We start from the raw sequence: 27,356 nt of genomic DNA, 5'->3' as shown, positions 1-27,356 counted from the left end.
AAAACAAAACCAACAACTACATAACTAGCTAATATAAATAAAAAATAAATTAATAACTAACTACCAAGTTTAATAGATACATATTAGGTTACGACAAAATTAGTAATAAGTACATTACAAACTGTAAAGTTCAGTACCTATATTGCAATAAATTATTAACTAGAATATCATAAACCCTAACTAGATACACAACTATCTAAATTAGTAATACTTAAATTTAATACCTCGTTCACCGATGCAGGCTTGGAGGTCAGCGACGAGCACGAGGCCGAGGAGTGCAGGCGGCCGACGGTGGTGGGGAACGTAGGCCGCGACCGACAAACAGAGGGTGTGGCCGACGGTGGCGGCGGGCAGCAGAGGAGGGCGCTGGCGGCCTCACCGGCGGAGGAGGACGCGGGCGGGCTCACCGGCGGTGGAGGGCACAAGCGGTGTTGGATAATGGGCTAGCAGCGACGACGTCGAATGAAAGAGAGAGGAAGAGGAAAAGAATGTAAACCGATATATAAGGGTCGGCGTCAAGATCCATGACGCCGACCCCCCGCCACGTCACCGTGCCACACGGCCCCTCCTGGCCACGTCATCGAGACACAAGCGCTAAAGTAATTGGCGCTAATACTTGTTAGGTCGACACCAATAATGACACGTCGACCTAAGGATTCATATTCTAAATTCAAACCATAAATGATATTTTGTGAAAATAAAATGAGAAAATGGCTAAAATGGAAAAAAATTGGTTCTGCAATCCAAATCCAAGGCCCATAGTTTGCTCTCCTCTTCTCTCTAGTCTCTCTCTTCCAAAACTCCAAACCAAACAAACTCACGCCCATCAGCGGTCAGCCCATGTCCTCCGAGGACCTCTTCGACGGCCTGCCTCCGCCCGCCGCCGCCACCGCCCCGGCCGGAGGCGGAGCTGGCGCGGCCTCCCTCTTGCAGCCCCCGCCGCCACCACCTCCTCCTTCTCTGGCGCAAGCAACGGCACCCAAGCCCGCGCTGAAGAGCTCACTCAAGCGGAGCAAGCCCTCCCCCTCCTCAGACGCTACTCCCTCTTCCACTCCTGCCCCCGCGGCTGCCGCGCCCGAATCCCATGGTGAGATCTCTCCTCCATATCCTCCTTTACTTTCCAAACCGAATGATCCGCGGCTTCTGGCCTTCTGCTGCTGCTCTCGCCGCTTTGGATTGGAACCCGTAATCGTTTAATTGACCCCTATTGACTTCGAGTAAGAGACTGAGCAGCACATCGTAACCGGCCGGTAAGGGGCCTGGAGTGAGGTCGATTTGCGATTTCCTAGACCGAGGCTGACAGAGGAGGGGTTTTCATGTCGGGATTTGACTACCCCATTCCTATATTGTCAGATCCCACTTCCCAGGTCGAGGTCAACGAGGGCAAAGTCGGAAACAGAGGTCGTTTCAGTTCGGGAGATTTGGATCGGGTGGGTGGCTTGAGATTTGTTACTGGTGATGAAGCAATGGATTTCGTGAGCAAATTACCTGTATTATGTGGCACACCACTCTCCTGATGGTGGCGGTTGGAACTCGCTAACTCGTAGCCAGCCTAGCTCAAACAGTGGGAGAATAGGAAATAGTTTGATGCCGTTTCGTAGAGTATTAGAGCAACAATGTTTTTTCCGTTCCCCGCATTGGTGCTGTACGGGGGTATTTACAGGTAACCGAGGGACAACTCTACCCTATTAAAAACGATTGTGCCCTCGGTTACCTATGTTATCCTCGGAATATTCCCCCTTCGGGGGTTATGGCGGGTCATTACAACGTAATTAATTCATTACAACGTAATTAATTACAAGCACAAACAGACACACTAACAACTCTTCCCTCTTAGCGGCTTACAAGTGGGACCCTATAACATGGGCCGTTTATACGTGGGCCCCTTGTTACAACGAGCGGGTAACAACACATGGTCTTCGCGTTCCACATGCTAAGCCTTCGGAATTCTCGTCGGTCTTCGTTCTGACCCGTCAAGACGGAGGGAGCACCCAAGCCTTCGCCCGCTTTGTGCTCTCCCTCCGTAGTGGAGCTCACTCTTCAGTCTTCGCGTTCTTTAGTCTTCGCTTGAATCCCTTCCGACATGCTCCGCTTTTTGCTGTGTAGTTGATCGACTAAGTTAGCTGGTGCCGAAGTCTGTCGAGAGATGGCTGAAACGCTGCTCTCGCTCGAAGTGGTCCCGCAGGGTTTTTTGAAATGTGACCGTTGATGAGACATTTTACTGTGGGACTATTGGGTTCCCGAGGCGCTGCCCCTGGCCTATAAAAGGTTGTGCTTGGTCTGGAACCTTTTACCCGTCTGCGCACGTGTTGAAAAAACCCTAGCTTTCTTCCCTGCTTGCTTGCCCTCTTCTGTTCTCGCTCTGCTGGAGATCTGGCCCGCGTCAAGCAAACTGCTCGCCACCGCCGACGGTACGTGACCATGCCGTCTTCTTCCTCGTCGTCGTCTGCTGTGACCGCGTCCTCGACCGTGCCGTCGTCGGAGAAGACGATTAGCGATCCGGCAGCGGTGGTAAAACTACAGTACGGGCATACGGTCGAATATGGTACCTCGAGGATTTACTCGGGCCGCGTGCTGGAGATGCAACGTCTGGGCTATTTTGGGAACGGAGTCAGGCGGGCTCCAGGGGCTGAAGATGTCCCTGCGCCAGAAGGGGAGTTGGTTGTGTTCGAGGCGTTCTTTGTTGTCGGCCTTCGCTTGCCGGCGCATCACTTCGTAGTTGAAGTTTTGTGGAAGTTTGAAGTTCAAATTCATCAACTGACACCGAATGATATGGTTGCATTGGCGAAGTATATCTAGGCAATATCCTCATACGGTGGAGAGCTGTCTGCTAAGGTCTTCGCCAAAAATTATTGTCTGCACTGGCAGAAAAGGTAGATAGGTGGTTTGATTGCTCAGTTTGAGTCCTGTACTTTCACGCCGAGGACTGGAAAGACTTCGGGTGAAGTGGTTGAGATTGTTCCTTGTGCCAAGAATAAATGGGGTAACTGGTGAGACTTTTGGTTTTATGTGGCGCCCGAGGATGCCGAAGGGTTGCCTACCTTGCCCCCGACCATTTTGTGCTCTCATTGCTATGTGGCCTTTCCACACTTTAAGGTGAAGAAGGGGGATCGGCACGAGGAGGCTCTTCGCTACGCGGCCCGGCTGAGCAGCGGTTGTGATTTGGTGGAAGAGTTCGTCGCCTGCGGAGTGTGGCCGCTAGCGCACGGGTGGGTTTTGGGCGAAATTAGACCTCGCCGGATGCCGACGCTGGGGGATAAGATGGTGCGGAGCCCGGCCTTCGCTGTTGACTTGCGTGGGCGGGACGCGCCGCCTTCGTGCGAGAAGTGGAGTCGGAGGCCATTAAGATTGTTGGAAATTATGTGCCTAAGACTGAAATGATAAAGAGTTGGGATATCCGAGGTTCCAACGTGAGGTTGAACCGTGTTTTTGAGTTAAATAGCTTTCCCTACGATCCCTACCCGGAGGGGACTCTATTGACATCGGCGATGACTGAGGAAAGCAGGTGAAGATCCGGCCTGCAGAGGGCACCTCGAAGGGGAAGACTGTTGTTGCAGGTACCCAAAAAAGGAAAATGGATTTGCAAGGTACGGGGGATGATGAGATGGGGCCGAGGGCCTTTGGGATTTTTTGTTGAGGAGTTAATGGGGACGTGCACGGGTCTGGGGAGGTGATGTCTTCGTCCGAGCTCCGGGAAACATCTTTGCGCATGCTGAAGGTTGCTGGGGGTCGATGGCATAGGAATGACCCTATACCCTGGGCCGCTGGAGATGACTATTTTACGTCTTGTTTGGCTCGTGAGCTGAGAATTTTTCCTTACGGGAGAAACATTGGTGCTTTTGTGTCAGCAGTGATGGTGAAAGATCGTCAAGATGTCCAGCGGAAGAAGCGGAAGGTCCCTCTTCGGCTGGTGGACCCATGCCGAGATGCTAAGGTGGTGCGGCCAAGGGCGAAGGGGGTCGCTCCGTCCGCGATGATGCCTACCTCCGCGGTGCCGGCCGCCGCTGCAAGTTTGCCCTCGCCGCCGCACATAACTGAGACGGCGGTGTCGAGGACCGGGGGGATAGGCCAGGAGTTGTCGGTGGACGAATACCTGGTGGGCGGAGTCACCATGTTTGACACCCAGACTGGGCTGCCGCCTGCTGGTGAGTTGAAAAACTTTTGTTTCTTAGCCGGGTGATTCTATATTGTCTAACTTGTTTTTGATTTAGGGGCGGAGGTTGGGCAACTGACGGTGGTACCAGCTACGATGCCCGCCGGTCTGGTGGGTGCAGCGAAGGGTGACACATGGACTTCGCTGGACCCATGGTCGAAGTTTTGCGCCGCCGCTGATGGCGGAGGCGAACTTGCCTCGGCTACCGCCGCCGCCGGCGTAGCTGCGTCTGTCGCGCGGCAGCTGCGATATGTGAGTTATTATTATTATTATTATTTAACTGAGTTTGGAAAATTTCGATGTCAGGTGACAGCCTTCGCCGACCAGGTTGCTTTGGGGGCGCTGACCTCGCAGCTTGTTTCCGAGAGGAAACAACTTGAGGGTAGGGTTGAGTGCCTTCGGACACATCATACCGAGGCAATCAGGGACAAGTTGGTGGCCGAGAATAAGAGCCGAAACCTTCTCGAGAAGGTGACAACGCTTGAGAAGAAAAAAGAGGACCTCAGCCGCCGACTTAATGATGAAAAAGAGGATGCAGAGAACGCCCGCGCGGAGGCCTAGGCTGCCCGCAAGCGTGTTGCCGACTTGGAGCTGGAATTGAAGAATATGCGCTGCCAGCGCGAGAGGACGGAGTCTGCCACCCGTGCTGGGGTGGATCGGGCGCACACGCTTTTCGTGGATGCGTACCGTGACCTCGGCGCGTAGACTGCCCCCTTCGACAAATCAGGGGAGGAGGTGGGGACCCGCTTCTTAGGGTGGCTGCAGGATGAGCTAGAGTCGCTCCCGTCCATTGTGATGGGCCTCATGTCCTATGCGTCTCTTGTGACCTGTGAGGGGGCTGTGAATGCTTTGTCCTGCGAGGGATGTAGGCATTTTGAGACATTCGATCGGTTCAACGAGGAATTCAATGCTGGTGTATTCCAGACCGAAGACGACGTGTTGAAGCGCTCTGTGGGGGCGCTTTACGATAGGATGTGGGACCCTCATGGCCGCGGTGTTGTCCGAGAGAGGGCCAACCGAGCGCTAGCACATGTATGTTTTGGGTTTGGCGAAGGTATTGTGTATATTCGTTGTCTGAAACGTTATTGTGATGTCTTCACAGGCGATGAGGGAAGAAGAAGTGGAGGACCTCGCCGGCCTCGAGGGCTCGGCGGCCCGGAAGGATGATGCGGTGGAGGCGGGAGCGGAGGAGCAATCCTTGCTCCAAGGAGGCGGCGCTGAGGGTCCTGCAGTGGCGGATGCTTCTGAGGAGGTTGCAAGAATGTAATAGGAATAGATTGACATTGTTCGCTTTGTCGATGATACTGAAGATCGGTTGCTGCGCAGGTTTCGACGTCTGGGCCTGCGCAAGCAAACCGTGACGATAATGTGAATGATGATATTTTGGTGGATGGAAATGTGGTGTTTCTTAGTAGTGACGCGTCTGGTGAATATGATGTTGGGTCGTGTTCTTCAGAAGATGAAAAGTTGGGGAGCCTGTTTACTTGGATAGATGACGAATCTTCAGAAGATAATTTAGATTATTTTGCGGCGCTAGATTTAGCTGCAACGGAGTCTCCGTTGAGGGTTGCCCCAAGCGCCGGCGACTTCGGGCGGGGTAGCCCCTGGTGAGCAGGGGGACGAAAAAAGATTGGGGTATCGAAACAAAGTGTCGGTATGGTAGGAGAGTCTTCCCAAGGTATTAGAAGACATCGCCGAATGGGCATGGAGAGGCCGCGTCTTCGGATTGGACCGCGTTTGGATCAAGGGACTCGCCGTGTCTTACTGGTGCCGACGGCCGGGTCGTGCTTCGGGGAGGGGGATCTGCGGGCTCTTTTTGACGGCGAATAATTGAGACTGATGCTATTTAATTTTCGAGAAGCTGGTCTTATTCCGAAACAAGAGGCAATGTAACAAGTGATGGGTGCCCGCCAGTTAGATTTACTATTCGGTGACCGTCGGTGTCTTGTATTATTTGCAGGCCCTCGATGTTTCTTACGGCTGGTGTGCCGATTGTGTGAAAAAATACGTCGGATGGCAAGGGTTTGCCCTTCGCTGCTGCTTTGGCTAACATGTCAGCTTCTTCGTTCTTGTTCCGCTCAATGTGTTGTAAGGTGAATCCTTTGAACTGCTTTTCTAGACTTCGGACAGCAGCGAGATATTGCATGAGTACTAGTTCTTTGGCGGAGTAGTCTTTTTCGATTTGGCCGACAACTACCTTGGAATCAGTTGACTGTGCATGTGGTTACTCCGAGGGCTCGCAGCTTGCGAAGGCCTAAGATGACTGCTTCGTATTCAACGATGTTATTTGTGCATTTATCTGAGTCTAGTGCGAAACGGAGACGTGCGACGTATCTGTGTTTGAGTCCTGTGGGTGATGTAATGATTGCTGCAGCGCCGGCGCCCGCGTGACACCATGCCTCATCGCAGTGGATGGTCCAGAGAGTTTCTGCACGAAACTGTTGTGGCTCCGAAGGCCCTGTCCAGTCTACTATGAAATCGGCCAAAACCTAGGATTTCATTGTTGTCCTGGGCTCGAAGGTGATGTTGTAACCAGAGAGTTCAGCGGCCCATTTGGCTATTCTGGCGGTCACCTCCAGATTTCTGAATAACTCTCCAAGACCTCGATCTGAAGTGACTCGGACTTTGTGTGCCTCGAAATAATGTCTTAGCTTACGCGAAGCCATGATGACAGCGTACGCTATCTTTTCTAACTCTGCCATGTTGCACTTGGAGGTTGTAAGTACTTCGAAGACAAAGTATACCGGGCATTGGTGGGTCTTGCCCTTTCTGCTCCTTTCTTGGACCAAGGCTGCGCTGACTGTGCTGGGTGAAGCTGCGATGTAGAGTAGTAGGGGTAAGGCTGGGTCTGGGCTGGTTAATGTTGCCAGATCAGACATATATTGTTTCAAAGACTCGAAGGCTACAATATGTTCTGGGCCCCAAGTGAAGTCCTTTACACCGCGCAACGTTTTGAGGAAAGAAAGGCTTCGCTCGGCGGATCGCGAGATGAATCTGTTCAGTGCAGCTAATCTGCCTATGAGCCGTTGTATGTCTTTTGTTAATTGTGGCGGTGTCATGTCCATGATAGCCTGGATTTTGCTGGGGTTGGCTTTGACTCCCCTGTGCGAGACGAGGTAGCCAAGTATATTGCCTTGGCGGACACCAAAAATGCATTTTTCCGGATTCAGCCGGAGTCAGGCTCCACGCATGTTAGCGAATGTTTCTATGAGGTCTGATAGGTGGTCTTCTTTGTTTTTGCTCGCAATGACTATGTCATCAACATACTTGAAAACGTTGTAGCCCATCTGGTCTTCAAGGATTTTTTTGGTAAGGCGGGAGAAAGTTGATTCGACGTCTAGACTGTGCTGAATCAACTATCTTGTCAATTCGTGGTAAAGGAAAATTATCCTTTGTGCGGGCTTTGTTGAGGTTGGTGAAATCGATGCACATTCTCCATTTCCCATTTTTCTTCTGGACAATGACGACATTGGCGAGCCAGGTGGGGTAGGCAATTGGCTCGATAAATTCCGCTTTTCACGACTTCTGTCTTTTCGTCGGACATTTTCCTCAGTCGATGTTTCCTTGGGCGCACAGAGGAGTCGATGTCTAGACTGTGCTCAATGATTGTGCGAGTGACCCCAACTAGGTCTAAAGCAGACCATGCGAAGACATCCTTATTGCAGTTAAGGCAGGAGAGACGTCTTGCTTCTTCGCTTGGCAGGAGGTCTTCGCTGATCAAGACTGTTTGCTTGGGGGTCGTGGGGTCGAGGGGGACTGTCTTGGTTCCCTCGTTACTCTGTAGTTGTGCGTTAATTTTTTTTGTTTTTGGTTGTGCGAGGACTGCTGGTGTCTTCGCATTCTGTCGTTAGACAATGCACATTGCGCTGGCCTAGGACGAAGTCTCTTTCTATGTTCCTAGCTGCCTGTTGATCTCCATATATTGTAATTACACCTTGAGGGCCTGTTATTTTCATGCATAGGTAGAGTCCGTGTATTGCTGCCTCAAACTTATTGATGGATCCTCGCCTCATTATGGCGTTGTAAGGATAGACCATGTCGACTATGTCGAAGGTGACTTGCTCACTTCACGCGTTGGGCGCAGTGCCGAAAGACAATGATAGCTCTATTTTACTGATTGGAAAAGTGTCTTTGCCTCCAAAACCTTATAAAGGATTATCTGTAGGCTTGAGTAGGCTGTGGCTGATGCCCATGTGGTCGAATGCGTGCAAGAAGATGATGTCGGCCTGACTGCCGTTGTCGACAAGTACCTTGTGTAAATCCCAACCTGCCACCCGACAGTTGATCACCATGGCGTCTGCATGTGGCGCACTGCGTAGGTCAACGTCTCTTGCGTCGAAGGTGATTGGTATATGAGACCATTTTGTCTGAACCATCGGCCCAGTGAGGGTTACGTGATTGACTCTTCGGTAGTGATCTTCTATCGTTTAGTGTCGAAGTCTACGCTCGATCCCCCGGTAATCATGTGAATGACCCCACGGAAAGGTTGATCGACGAAGTCCTCTTGTTTGGGTGCTGGTGGGGGAGGTGGAGGATTTTGGTAATGTGGTGGTGAAGGGCTTGGATCTGTTGGTGTTGCTGGTACATATGGTTTTGCTGGTGGGGGTGGAATGGTTCATTGTGGAATTGTCGCTGGTGGTATTGTTGGGGGTGGTAGGTGTGTGCAACAACTCGTTGGTTGTCGACTGGTTGATTTCTGGTCATCCTGTTTTTGGTGGCCTTGGTTTCAGGGCAGTCCCTGGTGGGGTGCGCGGAGTCTTCGCCGTGAAAAAGGAGTACAACCTTCGCGGTTGTGGGACTCGACCTTTGCCTCTGCCTCTAGGGTTGGTGTCGTGGCCCTGTTGTGTGGGGTACTCTTGGTGACGAGTGGTGTCTCAAGTCTGTTGTTGATTGGCTATAGTGTTCACTTGTGGTTGATTGCGGTTTGGCCGGCCGGAGTCGGACTGCGCCGGTCTGACCCATGTCCTACTAGACTGCGGGGTGTCCTTGGGTTTTCGTTGCGATTCAATCTTTCGCTGGTGGAGCTCTTTGGACCGGACATACTTTTCGAATAACTGGTATAACTCTTGCAAGTTTTTGGGTGGGGCTCTTATGCAGTGACTGTATAAAACGCCGACGTGAAGACCACTGATTGCGTAGTGGATGGCTATGTGATCATCGACAGATGGCAGTTGTGACTTCAGCAGGAGGAACTTTTTGTAGTACTCTCGAAGGATTTCTTTCTCCTGTTGTCTGCAGAGTGATAATTTAGCTAGGGCATATGTGTCCGGCCTGTATACTTGGAAGTTTAACAAGAACTTGTCGCGAAGTGTTTTCCATGACTCGATTGATAGTGGCGGCAGTCTGGTGTACCATGTCAGGGCTGGGCCTTTGAGTGCTATGATGAAGTATTTGGCCATGGTGGCGTTGTCCCCTCCAGATGATGCGATTGCAACCTGGTAGCTCATGATGTATTGTGTTGGGTCTGTGCTACCGTTGTACTTGGGGTAAGCACCTGCTCTGAAGTTGCTAGGCCAAGGTGAAGCCTGGAGCTGTGGTGCAAGTGGGCTTCGCTCGTCAAGGTAATTAATCCTCTGGAAAGTGGTCGGAGTGATGAGAGGGCTCTGCTGCATGTGGTGTGAGCCTTCGCCTTGCATATCCGCAATTTGTTATTCTAGCTCTCTGGCCTTGTGCTCTTCATCTAGTATCATCTGTCTGACCTTGGCTTGCATGGTGATGCGTTGGCGCATGGCTGCAAGTATTTCTTTTTGTTTCTGTAAATGATTGTTCTTGATGTGCAGGGCTCACAGTTTGAGTTGGTCTTCGGCTGAAATGCCTAAGATTTCACCGTCTTCGACGATGTCTTTCGCCTCTGGGGGGTGAAGCCTGGCGGGGGTGTCCAAGGCACTCCCTCAGAGCTGCAGGTGCGCACGGTGCCCTCCGGTGTAGGCAGATTGACTTGGCATTGCCTTTTGCTGTTGACGGCCTCATCGTCGAAGGCCTCCTAAGGGATGTCGTTCGCAATGGGAGCCTTGCCTTTCTTTTCAGCTAGAAGGGCCGTTTTCGCTGCATCGTCGATGGAAGTGGCAGCCTTCGAAGTCGCTCTCTTGGGGGCCATCGTGGGAATGGTTTTTCGTAGCACGAACGATGGGCGCCAAATGTTGGAACTCGCTAACTCGTAGCCAGCCTAGCTCAAACAGTGGAGGACAAGAAATAGTTTGATGTTGTTTAACGCAGAGTATTAGGGCAACATTGTTTTTTTCCCGTTCCCCGCAATGGTGTTTACGGGGGTATTTATAGGTAACCGAGGGACAGCTCTACCCTATCAAGGACGATTGTGCCCTTGGCTACCTACGTTATCCCCGGAATATTCCCCCTTGGGCGGTTATGGCGGGCCATTACAACGTAATTAATTACAAGCACATGCAGACACACTAACAACTCTGCCCTCTTAGCGGCTTACAAGTGGGACCCCGTAACATGGGCCGTTTATACGTGGGCCCCTTATTACAACGAGCGGGTAACAACACATGGTCTTCGCGTTCCACATGCTAAGCCTTCAGAATTCTCGTCGGTCTTCGTTCTGACCCTTAGTATCCGGGAACTGGGAACTTGGCCACGTTCCTCGTTCCGGGAACGTTCGTTCCCTTCCGGGAACATGGGAACAATCTCGTTCCAGTAGTGTTAAATCCTAGTTTTTTAGCGTACCGCGTACCACGTTCCCGTTCCTCAATCCCATCGATCCGGGAACCTGGTCACTAAGTTCTGACCCGCCGAGACGAAGGGAGCACCCAAGCCTTCGCTCGCTCTGTGCGCTCCCTCCGTAGTGGAGCTCACTCTTCAGTCTTCGCGTTTTTTAGTCTTCGCTTGAATCTCTTCCGACATGCTTTGTTTTTTGCTGTGTAGTCGATCGAGCGAGGGGGCGTTGCTCCTTCGACCCAACAGTGCCGCTGAAAAAGGGAAGTGATTTGAGTCTTTTACAGTTCGGTGATGATTGGAGGATGTAATGCCTTTAATTTTGCGTTAGACTTTGAGCTGATTTTGCTGCTGTCAAGGGTATTTGTCTTGTAATGATGATGTTACCTGAATGCTTTAACGGTTGGTCCTTGTGATAATGTAATGACTGGTGCTGTTGCCTTGAAACTCCAAAAAAAAATGTGGCACGCTACTAAGATCAGCGTGACTCTCCTGCTGCATTGGCTTCTGCTGCCCTACTACCCTAGGGCCTATGTAAGACCCAAGTAGTTATAACCTACTCTTAGTTTTGCTTTTGCACCAGGACGATAATGGCTTCTTCTCATTCTTTCTTTAGAATAAAAACAGTGTAGCTGTATACTAGAGTTAGCGATGCACTTTACCCATCCACAATGTTAAGGGCAATGATAGGAATCCACAGCCTGGTTTTTAAGTTATGAAGTGGTATCTGTGTGGATTTTGTCGCTACCAATATCAACCTCTCCTCACTGAGTTTTTGGAGTGTTACTTGCAACTTGCAAGAAAGCACACCTATGAACCCTGAACGGTGTATTCCCACGTAGTAGGGCTTTGCAGTATCCATTCGGTTCTGTGCTGGAGCTGGACATATTTGCCTGATTGCACCATTTGATTCCCTGCCATTGTTTTCCTTTGACTCTCTCGTTGGTAACTGTAACTCTTTTTAAGTGTTTCTGCATTCTGTTTTCGTTAGGCTGTCTCCAGCAGCTCTCATATCTCATTTCCTATCTCACATTTTATTTGAAATGCCACTCTGCAAACAGTATATCTACAGTACAAAACAGTGTTTGCCCGATCTACTGTACACAGCCCTACTGTTCCATTAACTGTGCTAGCACCTAGTTCATTGCAGTATTGCACTATGCCAGTGGCAGCATTATGTGCAAGAGAAAAAAAAAGTGACAATCTGAACCTGCACAAATTCTTACTTGTTATTTTTCCAGCTCAGCTTTGGTTATGTAACGTCTTTATGTATGGTCTCCTCTAACCAATTTCTTGTCACAAGAACAAATAAGCAAATTCCTTTACTTGGCAGATAGTTATTATGCCCTAAATTTCATACTCTCTTGCAGTTCCTGAGAAACGTCTTCGGTTCAGAACAACCGTTGATGCTTCAGAAACACAAGTGATTGAGGCTATGCAGAAGATAGCTTCACACATAGGGAACGCTTCAAAATTCAGCAAGGCATCAAAACTAGCTTTGCAACTCATCGAGGCTGGAAGCGTCAAGCCTGGAACAATCGGTCATTTCTTTGCTATACTAGAAGCTGCGATGTCTTCACCGGGAGTGTGCAACGAGCCTTCTGTACGAGCAGACTACCACAAATTGTTCGATGCTGCTCAGGGTGTAACAGAGGTGAAGTTTCTGATGTACCTGAAGCGGATAGTTGCTCGGTTGTGTCAGCTTGCTACTTTCACTAATAACTTGCGATTAAACGTGCAGTTACTCAACCAAGAGCAGAAAAATCGATTCAACATATGGGTGCTGCATGCAGTGGTGGCTAACGATCTTTTCACTGATGACAGCTTTGTGGTGAGTATATTGTTTTTCTCTGGACGCCACATGTTGCTCGTCTTGGCAGCCTAAGTATGAAATAGTTTACTAGATGTACTTGGCAGCTGCTGCAGACATGCTGCCATAACCCGATACATATCACCCGGCCTGGGGATACTGAGCATGTTCTTGCTCTTATTTTTGTAGTTCTCAAAGGCTGTAGGAAAGATCAAAGATGCCATCTCAGCCCTGCCAGTGGCAACGGTGGATGACGACAACGACGAAGCTGCGGCCCTTGCTGCTGCGAGCAAAACTGATGTGGCGACGGATAACGAAGCAGGTCATGGCGTCCCAGCCGCAGCTTCTGACTCTGTGGTGGATGATGGCGCGCATGCCGTGGCCTTGGAGCCGGAAGAAGAATCCTCCGACCCTTTCGGTTTAGATGGGCTTCTTGAGCACAGGCCTAAGAAGACGTCTGGGAGAGCTCGAGAGAAGGCAGTCGCGGCTCTGAACAGAAAGACGGTCGAGGAGGAAGCAAAGAGGGTTCTCAAGTCGCAGCGGGAGGCCCTTCTGAAATGCCTGGAAATAGCCGCTCGGCGCTACAGAATCCCGTGGTGAGTTTTTGTGTGTGTGATAGATAGATAGAGCACCGTCCATTTGCTTAGCAGTATATTTCTGTTTTGTTTTTTTTTTTTTGGATTGAGCGATATTATCTTGTTGTGTTCGCCAGGACACAGACCGCCATTGACATTTTGGCGAAGCAGGCGTACGACGACGCGGCCCGGTTCACACGGCGGCAGCGGGACGCGATCGCTAAGCTGTGGAACTCGATCAAGGAGCAGCAGATCCGGCGGAAGCAAGGCAAGTCGGTGAGCGGGAAGCTGGACGTGAACGCCTTCGAGTACCTCCAGGAGAAGTACTCCCGCGAGAAGATGAGCATCCGGCACAGCGTGGGCGGCGGCGGCGATCGTCGCGCGACGCAGTGGCTGGGCTAGGCCGTGCGTGTGTGTGATGGTTTGTGCCTTTGGCTTCATCAGCGACACGGCGTGGGAGTTGTTTGTGCTTGGTTTTTCGTAGAGGAGAGGAGAGAGTTGACATGATCTTCCCCGTAGCATGTGATGGGTGGCTCTTGGTGTAACGTTACGTACTAGCTGCACTGAACTCGTTGCATGTCTTTATCAGTGCTGGAACTGGAAGCAGCAGCTGAAACTGCTGACAACGACATGGCAGTGCAGCACAGTGCGGCTGTTGGGGGCAAAATGCTTTGTTTATGCCGGCACCCGGCAGCACATACTACTAGAGTAGCAGCAGTCTATCACCACCCTTATTTGATTTCTCTGTTCGGTTCGGATTAAAACTAACTGTTTTAACTACTGTAGCTCTAGTTTATAGAAACAAAATATTATATACTAATGTAACTTTAATCTATAAAAATAAAATACTGTAGAAACAGTCGATACATATTAAAGCCATCATCTCCTGCCATGAGCGAGCCTTCCTTTCCCCCTACTAATGTCCATATTCATATAAATAATTATCAACCTAGGCATATGTATAAAACACATACATTAATTATTGTATGAATCTAGTAAAATGAATTTTAATCCCTAAAACCTATTAAGATGATAGTGTGTAGACCATGAGTGGAACCCATGCCTCTGCCTCGACGCCTATACAAAAATCGTCCAAAATTATCGTGTTGGGGGATCGAACCCATGCGGCTGATAAAGGTAGCACGAGACACTAGTTGTGCTCTGTTAGCCACGTGAGCCCAAACAAGTTTGTGCATAATAGTCAATAGGTGTTATAAATATGTGCAGTTTTTAAAATAATAAAAAATAATCATGTCAGATCGGGCTGGCACTACGTGTCGTGACAACGGCCCAAGCATGGTACGCGCTCTCGGGTCGGGCTCACACAGGCCTCATTTTAATAGTGTTGGACCGGATCACAACACTATTAAATGAGTCGTGCCTCAGGCTGACCAGCTAGGCCGGACCCATTTAGCCATCTATACCAACGCCCCCCCACTCCGCGCCATCGTCGGTCACAAGCCCCACGCACACCGCGCTCCACGCACCGCCGCACATCCCGCGCTCCTCGCCCTCCACGTACATGCCAAACGCCCACCATCCTCGCCTCCCTCCACTCTGGCCCCCGCCTGCGTCTGCCACCGCGTGTTGCCCCTCACTATGCACCCCGCCCCGTCATGACAGACCCCCTTGGTCCCCTCCCTCACCTTCGCCCTTCGCCTCCTCCTCGATGCCCACGCCTCCGTCAAGGATCTCGAGGGGCTTGTGGCTGCATCGAGGCGTTCAAGACTCCATTCAGGGCCATAATGGACTGCCTTATCCGTAAGCGCGCTACTTCCATGAGGTGGACGGGGAGCTGATGCGCAACCTGATCTAAGTCAACGTCAAAGGTGTCACGCGGGTCACGCACAATGTGTTGTCAGGCATGGTCAAGACTCAAAAGGAAGTGTGACGCCATTGTCAACATCGGCTCCAGTGCCACCTCTGACGTGCCTTCCTATTTGCTCTATTCTGTCTATACCGTCACCAAAGCCACAATACTAATAAGTGTTTTCCTCACATCTCTCTAGCTAAATCGATAAGGGCCTGTTCGTTTGAGCCGAAATTCACCCCGGAATTGTTCCAATTGATCAAACCCTATATAAATTAGACAAATAATCTGGCTAGGAATGGTTATGGGTGACCATTCCTCTATGCATGCATGTCCCAAATTTGCAATAAAGATAATAAATCAAGGTGATATATCACTTGAAAACTTGTATCGTCCATCCTACACTAAACATGTCATACTATCAAGCTTTATACATGTCCAGCAAACTTTAAATAAGAAACATCGGGTGACTAATCTTTTTGAATTTTAATATATTTTGTTATAACATGTTCACTCTAGCGAGCATTGATTTAATTCAGTCCCTCTTACTTAATTTTTTTGGCTTTGTCCCTATTTACATGTGTCTTACTTATCTTTTGAGATGTTTGTCATATCTCAACATTGCTGGCTTTATGTCTCCAACCGGTCTTGATCGTCGAGTTGCTGGACTCGTGAGTTCGTGACTGAGCCTATAGACGTTTCTGTTCAGGTCAATATAATGTTCTTGAAATCTGATCTAGATAACCATGATATATATTATTGAGAATTAGTATATGGGAGGGGAGGAGAGTGGAGAGTATATAGGTAGGATATTTTAGGCCTAGCTGCAGGTTGTGGTGGCAGCTTAATTAAGCCAAGCAACTTAAGAGCTTGTTTGATGTTCTAGTATTCATCCTAATACATATGGGTTGAGAGAGATTGAGATATTGAATTCTCTCCTCAACCAATGTGTATTGGAATGAATACTATAGTATTCAAATAGCTCAATTTTCCTTAACCCATGTGTATTGGGAATTGAGATGAATATTAGAGTATCCAAATATAGTCCAGGCTTCTTTTCTTTAACACAGCATTATTAACACGGCGTTTGCTCCGATCCCTTTGAACCAGACACCGCCCTGCCCTACTTCTCCTCCGGGCTCCCCCTCCTCGCCTCCTTCCCCACCTCTCCTCGAGTTGCACCGGTAGCCCACAAGCAGGGTGCAGCTTGGGCGTCCTATCCTACCATAGCTAGTAGCACCAGTAGCTCGGAGAGATGCGCCGTGCGCGACGACGATCGACTAGCTAGCTAGCTAGTTAGCTCTTCCTTTGCTAGCTTTTCCCTTTAATTATTTGCGCCAGTGATGACGACGATCGACATGGCCGGAGCTGCTGCTGCCGCGACGGGCTCGGGGTCTCCGTACGTGCGGCGCGTGCAAGTTCCTGGGCCGGCGGTGCGTGCCGGAGTGCGTGCGTGTTCGCGCCCTACTTCAACAGCGCGACCACGACCAGGGCGCCGCGCGCTGCCGCGCTTCGCCGCCAACCACAAGGTGTTGGGCGCCAGCAAAGCAACACCTCCAAGCTGCTGTCCCACCTCCCCGTCGCCGACCGCTGCGAGACCGTCGTCTCCATCACCTACGAGGCGCAGGCCAGGCTCCGCGACGGCGCGACCCCGTCTACGGCTGCGTCGCCCAGATCTTCGCTCTCCAGCAGCAGGTCGCCATCCTGCAAGCGCAGCTGATGCATTGCAGACCAAGGCGCAGCTCGCGTGCGGCGTCCAGGGCGCCGCGCATTCGCCTGCGAGCCACCACCACCAGTGGCCGGACAACGCCAGCATCAGTGCTGGGAGGCGGGAGGAGGCGCTAGCTGACATGTGCGTGGTTCGGCTGCAGTTGGGAGGTTAATCCTGTTGCCGGCTAACAGTTTTCGTGACAAAAAGCATGGAGTGCGTGATGATAGACGAAGATACGCTAGATTAGATAATAATCTATCTCAGCTCATCTTATAGCCAAGCCAAACCTGCAGGGGGATCGGAGAACTAACCTTCGAGAGCGCGCGCAGCGGGGGGTGCGGATTGTTATAAAACAACAATAAAAAATGCACAAATACGAAGAACAGAAAGTATTCCGTAGAGAGACTCCGTAAAGGGACTGATGCTCAAGGCATAAGTAGCTCCATTCATACGAGACATCTCGTGTGTATATTCGATGTAGCCGTATAGAGTCGATGCAGTCTCTCGAACGGTCGTCATAAGACGAATAGCAGCACACGTCGCCTAGGGAAGACGACGAAGAGCAGGATGTAGATGAGGCGCTGCTGTGTCGAACGGATCACACGAGCAGTCGCGAGTACGGTCCCCAAAAATATGATATCGTCCGCACACTCGCACAAGTGTATATCTGGAGACGGCGATTTCGGAGATCTGCTCTCCCACTTTCTCTGTGCTTGGGCATGGCCACGGCCTCGGCCCGACCGGTGACGCGGGCGCGCGCATGCGACAATGCTTCGTCCTTTTTTCTCAACTTCTTAATAGATGTACTAACGGTCCACCTATCTAAATTGATTGATTTGTTTCTTGAAATTCTAATATAATGTTAAATTATTAGTGCACCGTAGCATTAAAATGAGTCATTAACAATGAATGTTATTAAATATTAATTAAGCTAAGCCCACCTTAATCCAACACGGGTGACAGTCCGCCGTGGTGGTCGTCGGAGAGCCTCATGCATATGGCGTCGTCGTCAAGTCCTAACCACAGATCTTCCCCGCGCTGGTGCTGGCAGCGTACGAACCATGCGAGTAACAGCCTGCTGGCGTCCAAATAATGACCCTCTTTATTTTTTTTTTGTGGGCACCAAGGTGAGGTCTCCTTGGGAAGAAGTTTCCATGGCACTGGCATGGCATGGATCCCCGTCCTCAAAGATTCCATGGGCAGGACCGCAGGATGATCAAAAAATATCTTCCACGTCTGTCCTTGTTGCTTGGTTTGGTTTGGCCCCCATCCTATCCAGAGCAGAGAAAGAGCAACAATTACCGACTGCAGAGATCGACTGATCGAGAAAGCGTTTACAGTCACAATTACCAACTGCCAGGACAAATGCAGTACGACTACAGGAGGAGATGTAAAAAAAAGATGTTCTTGTAATCTCCAACCAAGGATGCAGACATGTCATGGAAGTAAACGGAGGGCCTAGCCATAAAACGGCTTTGCTTTTATTCCAAAGTCCAATACAAGTCTTTGGGTAATTGGGCACAGAAGAGGAGACAGAGAGACGGAGAGGGGAGACCCGGTCACTGCCAATGCCAAGAACAAGAAACCAGAGAGGACAGTCGTCAATCCAATCCGAGTCTCCTCCAAAAACCCATCAATCTGCAGGAACGAGAGCAGCAGGAGAGCATCCTAGGAAAAAAGTTAGGACCAACTGACCGAGCAAAAAAGGTAGCATCTCTGTATCACCAAGGCACCGCCGATCACAGACCAAATCCCTCCCCCCTCCTCTGGTCCATCCCACACGTAGAGCAGCCGGTATTTCTTCGATCCGTGCTTGCGCTTTTTTTTTCTCTTTGTAAAGATTTCGTTTCCCTCCCTTTTAACTGTTGTCGAGAAGTTTCGACAAGAGTGGTGTGAGTGTTGAAGAGCTCCTCAACATGATGGATCCGGCCTTGCTTGACGACGTCATACGCCGGCTGCTGGAGGTGAAGAATCTCAAGCCTGGGAAGAACGCGCAGTTGTCGGAGTCGGAGATCAAGCAGCTCTGCGCTGCCGCCAAGGAGATCTTCCTGCACCAGCCCAACCTGCTGGAGCTCGAGGCGCCCATCAAAATCTGCGGTATTTGCCCCCCTTCTCCCGTGGCTCCTGAGCAGTTTCTTCGTGCCGCTAGCACCCAAGACGACGTATTGGGGAGGTCAACGGGGTGTCGCGCCGTTTGGTCTTTGCCTTTTGGGGGTCTTGCTCATGTCCTAAACCCGATCTTCAAGAACCGGTTGAGGGCTGGAATATGGGTGTGCATATGTTGGTTGCTGTTTCCCGTTTGTAGTGATTATCAGGCATACTTGGAATAGAGACCCTCTGATTGTATTTGCCGAAAGGAAGCCACTATTTTTTTTTATCATCGATCGGATGGTCCTATTATATATTTTGCGTGTATCCTCAACTACTGATGCTAACTCTTGAGGTATCAATGCTAAATGATCACTGCACTTGTATGATGAGATGCAATATCAAGATCACATTTTGTCAGAATGTTGAAGTGAACAACAAAGATTCCCATAACCATGCATCCTATGAGAAACGAAAGCAGTATACTTGAAATGAAAGTTCACTAAGCATATTATGTAAACTGGATGATTATCATCACTGTCTCGCACTAAAGTCTTGAATGCTTGGTTGTTCGTATGTCTCGCTGATAAAAATGCACGCAAGATAACAATTGACAGTGTTATATTGCTGAGAAAACACATCTACTTTATCCGCTTATATGTTTTCATGCTGTGGCATTATTGTATTTGATGAACTCGTGCTCCACTGTTGTGTCGGTCATACAAAAAATGATAATACTTTCTTTCATGCTACATAAAAGTAAATCATTCAATTAATAAATTGTCAATTAAAAAGAATCTCAACAGTATTTGAGTACCTGTAATGATATATGCAGTGATTCTGGTTAATCTGAGTATGAGTTACCCTGAAATTCCTTTAGCGGAGCTTCCTGATGAATATCAATCTCACATATTTTCTTCTGAACAGGTGATGTCCATGGCCAGTACTCTGATCTCCTGAGGCTATTCGATTATGGTGGCTATCCGCCTCAGGCCAACTACCTTTTCTTGGGTGATTATGTGGATCGTGGAAAGCAAAGCTTGGAAACAATATGTCTTCTTTTGGCCTACAAGGTCAAGTACCCAGAGAACTTCTTTCTTCTAAGGGGAAACCATGAATGCGCATCAGTAAATCGCATCTATGGTTTTTATGACGAGTGCAAACGCAGATTCAGTGTAAAGCTGTGGAAAACATTCACTGACTGTTTTAACTGCTTGCCAGTGTCAGCATTGATAGACGAAAAGATCCTCTGTATGCATGGTGGTCTATCTCCAGAGTTGAACAAGCTCGAACAAATACTTAATCTGAGTCGCCCCACAGACGTGCCTGATACTGGATTGCTCTGTGACCTTCTTTGGTCTGATCCTTCTAATGAAGCAACAGGATGGGCCATAAATGATCGAGGTGTTTCATATACATTTGGTCCTGATAAAGTTTCTGAATTCCTTGAGAAGCATGATTTGGACCTCATCTGCCGAGCCCATCAGGTTGCTGTGCTCTGAAAGAGTGTGACCTACTTATTCCCTTATAAAGTGTATCAACCGTTTACTCATGTTTTTGCCCTGTTAAATTCAGGTTGTCGAAGATGGATATGAGTTTTTCGCTAGCCGCCAACTCGTAACAATGTTTTCAGCCCCTAACTACTGTGGAGAATTTGATAACGCTGGTGCCATGATGAGTGTAGATGAGACATTGATGTGCTCCTTCCAAATACTGAAACCTGCGAGGAAGGTGTTGGGTGGTTCAACTAATAACAAATCAGGCTTCAAGGTATACATCATTAACATGAAAACTGTTTATATGTATCATGTAGTTAGCACAATTTGTTGTCCTATAAAAATGTTTGGTCCCTTCCCTCTAGAAATGATTAGTGTTCTTAATTTTCAAAAGCATTATAAATTGATAGTGTGGCATGCTAGCGGTTCCGCTCACTTTAAAATGATGTAGCCTGTCATGGGCATCATAGGGAGCGGTCACCACCATGCAGTCCGCACCCGCAGGAAAGGAAAGAATAAGATTGAGATGAGCTGGGATAAGGCTAGAGAATAAGATTGAGATGAGAGAATTGTGGAGAGTTAGTTAGCAGCAGATAAGTCCAAGAAAGTAGGAGTTAGTTGAGAGTTTGTAGGAGAAGTTGGTTAGCCATAGGGCTATTTATAAGCCGCATGGCAGCAGGGAATAAATCAAGCAAGATCATTATCAAACCAATCTCTCTCTTGCAATGACCCTCCCAAGCGCCTAGGGCTGCTACCCTAGAGCCAAGCCTTCTGCAGAGGGGTATAACCTCACCGGAGAAGACAGCTATCCCCATGGACCGAAGGTCCATGACATAGCCATTTAATATCTGAATGCATGATTGTTCAAAAGCATTTCTCAGTCTTAGAGCCAAACATTTCACCAGAAACTCCAAGATATGACATGTCTTCTTTCTTCCATTGTATGCAATTGCATCATTACTAGTATATAGTCTGCAAAACTCAGTTTCCAAGATGAATGTGGGAAAGTTCTCATACTGGAACTTCAATTCTCAATGGCATTTCCAAGATGACTCGGCTAGATGTCATGGTGATTTATAGGCATTTGTTAAGTCTCTCTCTTGTAGTAACCTATTATATCAGCAAATGGCTGCAAATTCCTTTACTCTAAGCTTGGCAATAGGAATATGATGGTCTAAGTTGATCCTCTTTCACATTTATCTGGGCAGGTTTCAATTTCTGCCACTATCTATTTTCTAGTTTTATACTGCGTAAGTGCATGCCATTGTCACTGAGGGCATAGTTGGTTTTGACAGTGATCTTTCCTACACTCAACACATATTGATAGTTGACCCTCGTATTTCAAGTTGATCTAATCTTGTTCTGTTCCTCACTGAGTATGGCACACAAGGTTATTAAAACGATAAAACGTTGAAACACTCATGGGTGAAGTTTGACTTTTAAATGTTTAAACGTAGTTTTAAACAACATAGAAAAAATATCAATATATCATAATTTCAGACAATAACATGAAGTTAAATACCAAAACAGAGACGTTAGTGGCTTACCAAAACTTCACCCATGAACCGGATTGGACCCAAAAGAAACTTAACAGACTAGGCTCAAAAGTAGCTAATGGTCTAAAACACATGAAACACTACGTTTTACAGTTTAGAACGTCAAAACACCAAAACGTGGGTTCAACCTCTAATTAGCGTTTTGACATTTAAACATAGTTTAAACGTAGTTTTAATAACACTGATGGCAAAACAAGAATATGACAGATGCTTATGTGTGTTAGGCTAATTAGACCTTGCTGATAAATTGTAGCTACTAGATGTGTTAGAACGGGAATTTAACCTTCAGCATTGGACGATGAGAGTTAGGTCGGAGATAACGAGGTAGACAGTGGCGGTCCTCCTTTCACTGACCACGTAGAGATAGATCGGACCTCTAGAGTTGTGTTTGGGAGAGAAGATACAAGGAACGCTGGTTCACGTGCCGATCCGCTTCCTATTTAATACATGCGGTGTGAAAGGGGCCGCAACCATAAGGTTGTTGTGCCCTCGACCAGGGTGCAGGGGGTGAGTTTGGTTCGGTCCCTACCTAACATTCTCCCCCTTGATGTCATACTTACTTGCTTATACTTAAAAATCAATTTCTTAACTGCTTATTTCTTTAATTGGTAATTCTAATCCTCAATAGATTAGTACATCAAGATCAATACATCACAACAGCCAGTCATACACTACTGAACTCAATGACTATATTGTATCTTTCTATCTCAAAGCAGAGAACTCAATCTCTAGGAAGATGGTTGCATTAATGACCCCTTAATCTAGAATCATATGTGCTCCATTAACCCGATTATGGCTACGTGTTTTCTAAACACGCTGGGTGGAAGCTTTCAAGTGAGTGGATCCATGAACATTTGCTCTGTTTTATATGCTCAAGTTCAATTATTTGATCATGATCTTTCTCCTTTATAACATAATAATTAATGTCAACGTGTTTGGCAGCAACACTTGACTTGTTCATTACCATAGTATAGCTTTAGTGGTTTTGATAATGTTGTTTACCACTTCTAAATTGGGTACAAACTTCTTAAGCCACATAGCCTGACCCGTTACCTTATAACATGCAATGAACTCAACTTACATTTTCGACGACACATTAATAAATTGAGATTTTCCATGAGCATGAATATGTAACCTAACGTGGACTTTCTATCTTCTTCACACCCACATAATCTGAATCTGAGTATCCTATAATCTCAAGAATACTCGGTTTTTTGTATGTTAACATGAGAAAATTTGTACCTCGTAAATATCGCAAGACTTCCTTAATGGATTTCCAGTGTTCTATTCCTAGATTTTTCTGAAATCTGCCAAGCATCCCGATCATGAATGCCAAGTCATGGCAAGTACATATTTGAGCATACATTATGCTGCTGGCAACCGAAGTGTGTGGAATCGGTTTCATTTGATCGACCTCATATTCGTTCCTAGGGCTTTAGATTACTCCCCATCTTATCGTGGTTGGCTACTAGAGTAGGTCTGCGATTACACGCATGCATAGTAAACTTCTTAAGAACGTTTTGTATGTATGTCTTTTGCGATAGAATAGAACTAATTAGAACTAATACCGTTTTTTCAGCGAATCTCAATTTGTAAGACAGATGGCTCCACGAAGTCTTTGAAATGCGAGGACAAAAAAAATTTGGTCTCTGATAGCAGATTCTTATTGATGCTTGCTAACAAGATATCATCCACATAGCACAAGAAAGTTGAATATCCCATTCTTAAACTTTGCATAAATACAAATGTCCTCTACGTTTTCCTTAAAACCAAAGTTGTTAATTGTCTTATCAAACTTAAGATACCACTGTTCCAACATTTGCTTTAATCCATAAATGGATTTGTTTAGATGGCATCCTAGTTTTTCGGTGCCCTTCATGACAAAATGTTTGAGTTGAGCCATGTATACAATTTTAACTAATTCACCATTAAGAATGGTTTACCTCCATCTGATGCAACTCTAAATCATAATGAGCGACAAGCATCATAATTATTCTTATTCTAAAAGTGTCTTTCGTCGAAACAGGTGAGAAGGTCTCATTATAATCGATTCCTTCTCTCTCAGTGAAACCTTTGCCTATAAGCCTTGTTTTAAATCTTTCTACATTCTCTTTGGAGTCATGTTTCATATTGTAGACCCATTTGCAGCCTATTGTTTTGACTCCCTTAAAAATTTTCAGTAAGTCCCAAACCTGGTTGGTACTCATTGACTTTATTTCATCCTCCATGGGCCATGACCTTGAGTGGCCTCTCGGCGGTGCCCTAAGGCCCGCACGTGCCGCTGTGCACAAAATCGGTGGTTGTGTCGCCATCGCCAGCTAGGTAAGCCTTACTATCGCCCTTCCTTTCTCTGTGTGTGCTTGGGATGGGAAGTTAGGGTTGGGGTTTTAGGGAGGTAAGTCTTACTACCCCTGTCGGTACCCCAAATATGGGGTACCCACTTTTGCTGGGTCAAGGTGGGACCCTTGTGGCTACCCGTAGCCATGGATGACGAGTGGTCTACCCCGGCTTAGGGCCTGGGCCCGTCCGGCAAGGTCGCAAGCCTCTGGACCGGTGTCACCTCGGGTCCCGGATCCTCGTGTGTGCATCCGGACCTCCGACCAGGGGAGGTCTGATGCCGTCACGTGTACGGGCCATTATGGAAGGACCCAGACTTCCCTAAGTCTCAACCAGGGGAGGTCAGAAGCTGCCACGTCTGCATGCGCTCCCAGCCACTGATCCCCGCTCAAGCGGATACCCGATGCTGCCACGTGGCTTGTGGTGCGTGATGTAAGTTGTCGGGCGGAGCCTGACACAAGCCTCTAGCGTGGAGGCCACCCTCATTCAACGTGAGTTGGTCGCCCGCCTGTTCACACCAGTGGCAGACAACATGTGCCCTGCATTAAATGCGGGTGGTGTGTGCAGTCCGCAAGGCCTGGGGGCGTTAGTAACCCGCGTGTTACCGAGGCAAAGACCATTGACCCGCTGCTCCGCGCGTGGGCAAACCCCATCATGACTTCTACTATTCCCGCTACATTGCAGGCAACGGAGACATGCGGATGGGACTGGACGACACCGTCCACCTACTCCCCTACACAAGCCGACGAGCCAGCCTACACTGCAGCATACAACGCTGCTTCGCTCGCACGCTAACGAGACAGGACGACGGTGCGGCTGATCGAGAATCAACACGACGACCAAATAAACACCTTGGACCGCAGGATTAATAGCTCCATGCTCCGTTTGTTGCACAGCTGAGCCCCACCTGTCGGGGTTCCTCAATACCCATGTTCGTGCCTCCCCCCCCCCTCGGTTATAAAAGGGAGGGCACATACGCTACTTACTTAGGCCCACTCCCCGGGGGCACAGGCTCTTCGGACATTTTCACACTTAAACTCCCTCGGAGACATCTCCAACCAGTCCCAGGCTTTCTCAAGCTCTCAGCAATACAACTCACAAATGGAGTAGGGTATTACGTTTCGGCGTCTCAAACCACTCTAAACTCTCTCGCGCGTTCCTGCCTTCTTCCTGGCGGTCATCCAAACCTTGGGCAGTCGGCCCGTTCCCAGGATCAGGGACGACAACCCCCTTCATTTGTTTGTGTGTGCTCGGGTTGGGAAGTTAGGGTTAGGGTTTTGGGGCATTTGGAGAAAACCTGGTAAGGGTTCAATCTTCCCTTCTCCTGCTTGCTTTTCTAATGGATGAGTTTGTGTCTTTGAAGGGTTTTGTCCAGGTTCATCACTAAATCGAAGGCTTTGAATATCTAGGATTAGGTCCGAGTCCGACCGTAAACCATGGCTTTAATACCACGCTAATTAGACCTTACTCATAAATCCTAGCCACTAGATGTGTTAGAACAAGAGCTTATACCTTCAGCATTGGATGGTGATGCCATTAGGGCGATTGGAGTCGGCTCAATGACTATGAGGTAGATAGCGGCAACCTTCCCTTTACTGATCGTGTAGAGATAGATCGGATCTCTAGAGTTGTGTTTGGGAGAGGGGGTGTGACGAACGTTGGATCACATGTTGGTCCGCTTTGTATTTAATGTACGCGGTGTGAGGGGGCAGCAACCATAAGATTGTTGCGCCCTCGATCAAAACACGTGGGGTGAGTCCAGTTCGGCCGATGAGATCAACCTAACAAGGTGAAGGAGCTGGCTTATTTGGTAACTCTATATGAATATGAGTAGTATGTAAGGAATTATCTACACATCCTCAGATAGTTGGACGAACTGTCCATAAAAAAAGGTTTTCAAACAGAAATGAGGAACTCACCTGGTTCTGGCCCTCTCACACATTACACTGTATCATACTTAATTGGGATGGGTAACCTGGATTTTAAATTTTAGCATACACTTAGGAAAAAATGTTTCAAAATCATGTGTACTGTTGGTTTGCTAACTCTATATGAGATATGAGTAGTATGTAATGAATTATCTACACATCCTCTTAGGGGAACGAGAAAGGTGGCCAAGTTCCACATTCCCGGTTTCATTTTTACCACCCACTTGTCTTGTTCGGTTTAAAGTGGATTGAGGAGGATTAAATCCCCTCCTATACAAATTTGTATAGAAAGGGATTAAATCTCATTCAATCCTCCCCAATCCACCTCTAACCAAACAAGGCCTTAGGGGAAAAAATGATTCAAAATAACCAGGACTATTAGTGGCTTCGTGATATACCAATATGTGACAAAATAGTTGATGACACGAGCATCTAAATGGAACTCAATTTCATGTGTTGACTCTTTGTTTACAGTCATCGAGAGGATGGTGACAATGGCAAGCCTGATATCAGGTTGGTTGGTGAGCAGCACGCCAGTGGTCGACGGGGGGTTGTTCCATCATAATCATATTACAGCGGCTGCAACTGACAGGCCCAATGCATCTTCTCTTCCATGTTGGATCAACACTCTTGTAATGTATTATTTACTGTGCGGATCTGAGAGGATGTGAATGATTTCATTTGCGTCCTCAAGTTCAAAAGATTCAGGAAGGCATGCTTGAAATAAAAATAGCCAGAAACATGCAAGGTGCTCCACGACGCAGCACGGCATTTCCAGTGTTTTCTTTTTGCTGTCTAGTTCTGAATATATTTTACCGCCAGACCAGCACGTAAGCTTGCCTGGCAATGGTTTTTATTTGTTGCTATGCCATCTCAAAAGTCAAAACCATGGATTTATATCAAAAGTCAAAAGACTTTGAGAAGTATTTATTTGGTAGCCTAGCTACAATGTTCCTCCTCTCTGATGCATAGCATAGGGGATGGGGATGGGGATGAGATGGAAGAAGAGAAATCTGATGAGTCTTGGGCGGCTGTCGTGCGTGCCGTCTACGACAGGCGCAAGCCGCACTAGGCGACCTGGTTCCATGGACGCTGACGCTGCCCGAAGAAAATAGGGGCTGCAGCTGCAGTTTTCTCGTTGAACTGACCATCAGAATTCAGACACATCCACATCATCAACAGCAAGAGTTGAACTGACCACCAGAATTCAGACACAT

The 27,356-nt window shown here is 48.2% G+C and overlaps 3 protein-coding genes across 3 annotated transcripts; all 3 read left to right on the top strand.

The window, feature by feature from the left end:
• Nucleotides 1-796: 796 nt before the first annotated feature.
• On the top strand, nucleotides 797-13,909 carry LOC100279809 (uncharacterized). Its single transcript, NM_001367374.1, has 5 exons — nucleotides 797-1,087; nucleotides 12,199-12,482; nucleotides 12,570-12,659; nucleotides 12,828-13,234; nucleotides 13,351-13,909. Exons 1-5 carry the CDS (start codon nucleotides 841-843, stop codon nucleotides 13,613-13,615), a joined length of 1,293 nt encoding a protein of 430 aa, NP_001354303.1. The 5' UTR covers nucleotides 797-840; the 3' UTR covers nucleotides 13,616-13,909.
• On the top strand, nucleotides 4,419-5,567 carry LOC109940017 (uncharacterized). The gene is made up of 2 exons (XM_020538748.1): nucleotides 4,419-5,185; nucleotides 5,256-5,567. The coding sequence occupies exons 1-2, from the start codon at nucleotides 4,949-4,951 to the stop codon at nucleotides 5,418-5,420; spliced, it is 402 nt and encodes a 133-aa protein (XP_020394337.1). The 5' UTR covers nucleotides 4,419-4,948; the 3' UTR covers nucleotides 5,421-5,567.
• A 4,347-nt stretch (nucleotides 13,910-18,256) lies between the features above and the next one.
• LOC100283013 (uncharacterized) lies at nucleotides 18,257-26,995 on the top strand. Its single transcript, NM_001371891.1, has 5 exons — nucleotides 18,257-18,528; nucleotides 18,623-18,831; nucleotides 19,750-20,309; nucleotides 20,398-20,592; nucleotides 26,614-26,995. The coding sequence occupies exons 2-5, from the start codon at nucleotides 18,651-18,653 to the stop codon at nucleotides 26,629-26,631; spliced, it is 954 nt and encodes a 317-aa protein (NP_001358820.1). The 5' UTR covers nucleotides 18,257-18,528; nucleotides 18,623-18,650; the 3' UTR covers nucleotides 26,632-26,995.
• Nucleotides 26,996-27,356: the final 361 nt, after the last annotated feature.

This window comes from Zea mays, chromosome 5, assembly GCF_902167145.1.
Source record: "Zea mays cultivar B73 chromosome 5, Zm-B73-REFERENCE-NAM-5.0, whole genome shotgun sequence".
NCBI classification, from domain to species: domain Eukaryota; kingdom Viridiplantae; phylum Streptophyta; class Magnoliopsida; order Poales; family Poaceae; genus Zea; species Zea mays.
The sequence above is the reverse complement of the archived record's forward strand: the minus strand, read 5'-3'. Positions and strand labels throughout refer to the sequence as shown.

Excerpts from the sequence above, each read along its gene's own strand:
- LOC109940017 (XM_020538748.1), top strand. The coding sequence starts at position 4,949 with ATGGGCCTCATGTCCTATGCGTCTCTTGTGACCTGTGAGGGGGCTGTG. Across the intron at positions 5,186-5,255 it reads CCAACCGAGCGCTAGCACAT|GCGATGAGGGAAGAAGAAGT; the intron begins GTATGTTTTGGG and ends ATGTCTTCACAG.
- LOC100283013 (NM_001371891.1), top strand. The coding sequence starts at position 18,651 with ATGATGGATCCGGCCTTGCTTGACGACGTCATACGCCGGCTGCTGGAG. Across the intron at positions 18,832-19,749 it reads GGCGCCCATCAAAATCTGCG|GTGATGTCCATGGCCAGTAC; the intron begins GTATTTGCCCCC and ends TCTTCTGAACAG. Across the intron at positions 20,310-20,397 it reads TCATCTGCCGAGCCCATCAG|GTTGTCGAAGATGGATATGA; the intron begins GTTGCTGTGCTC and ends TGTTAAATTCAG.
- LOC100279809 (NM_001367374.1), top strand. The coding sequence starts at position 841 with ATGTCCTCCGAGGACCTCTTCGACGGCCTGCCTCCGCCCGCCGCCGCC. Across the intron at positions 12,483-12,569 it reads CTGCTCAGGGTGTAACAGAG|TTACTCAACCAAGAGCAGAA; the intron begins GTGAAGTTTCTG and ends TTAAACGTGCAG. Across the intron at positions 13,235-13,350 it reads CGGCGCTACAGAATCCCGTG|GACACAGACCGCCATTGACA; the intron begins GTGAGTTTTTGT and ends TGTGTTCGCCAG.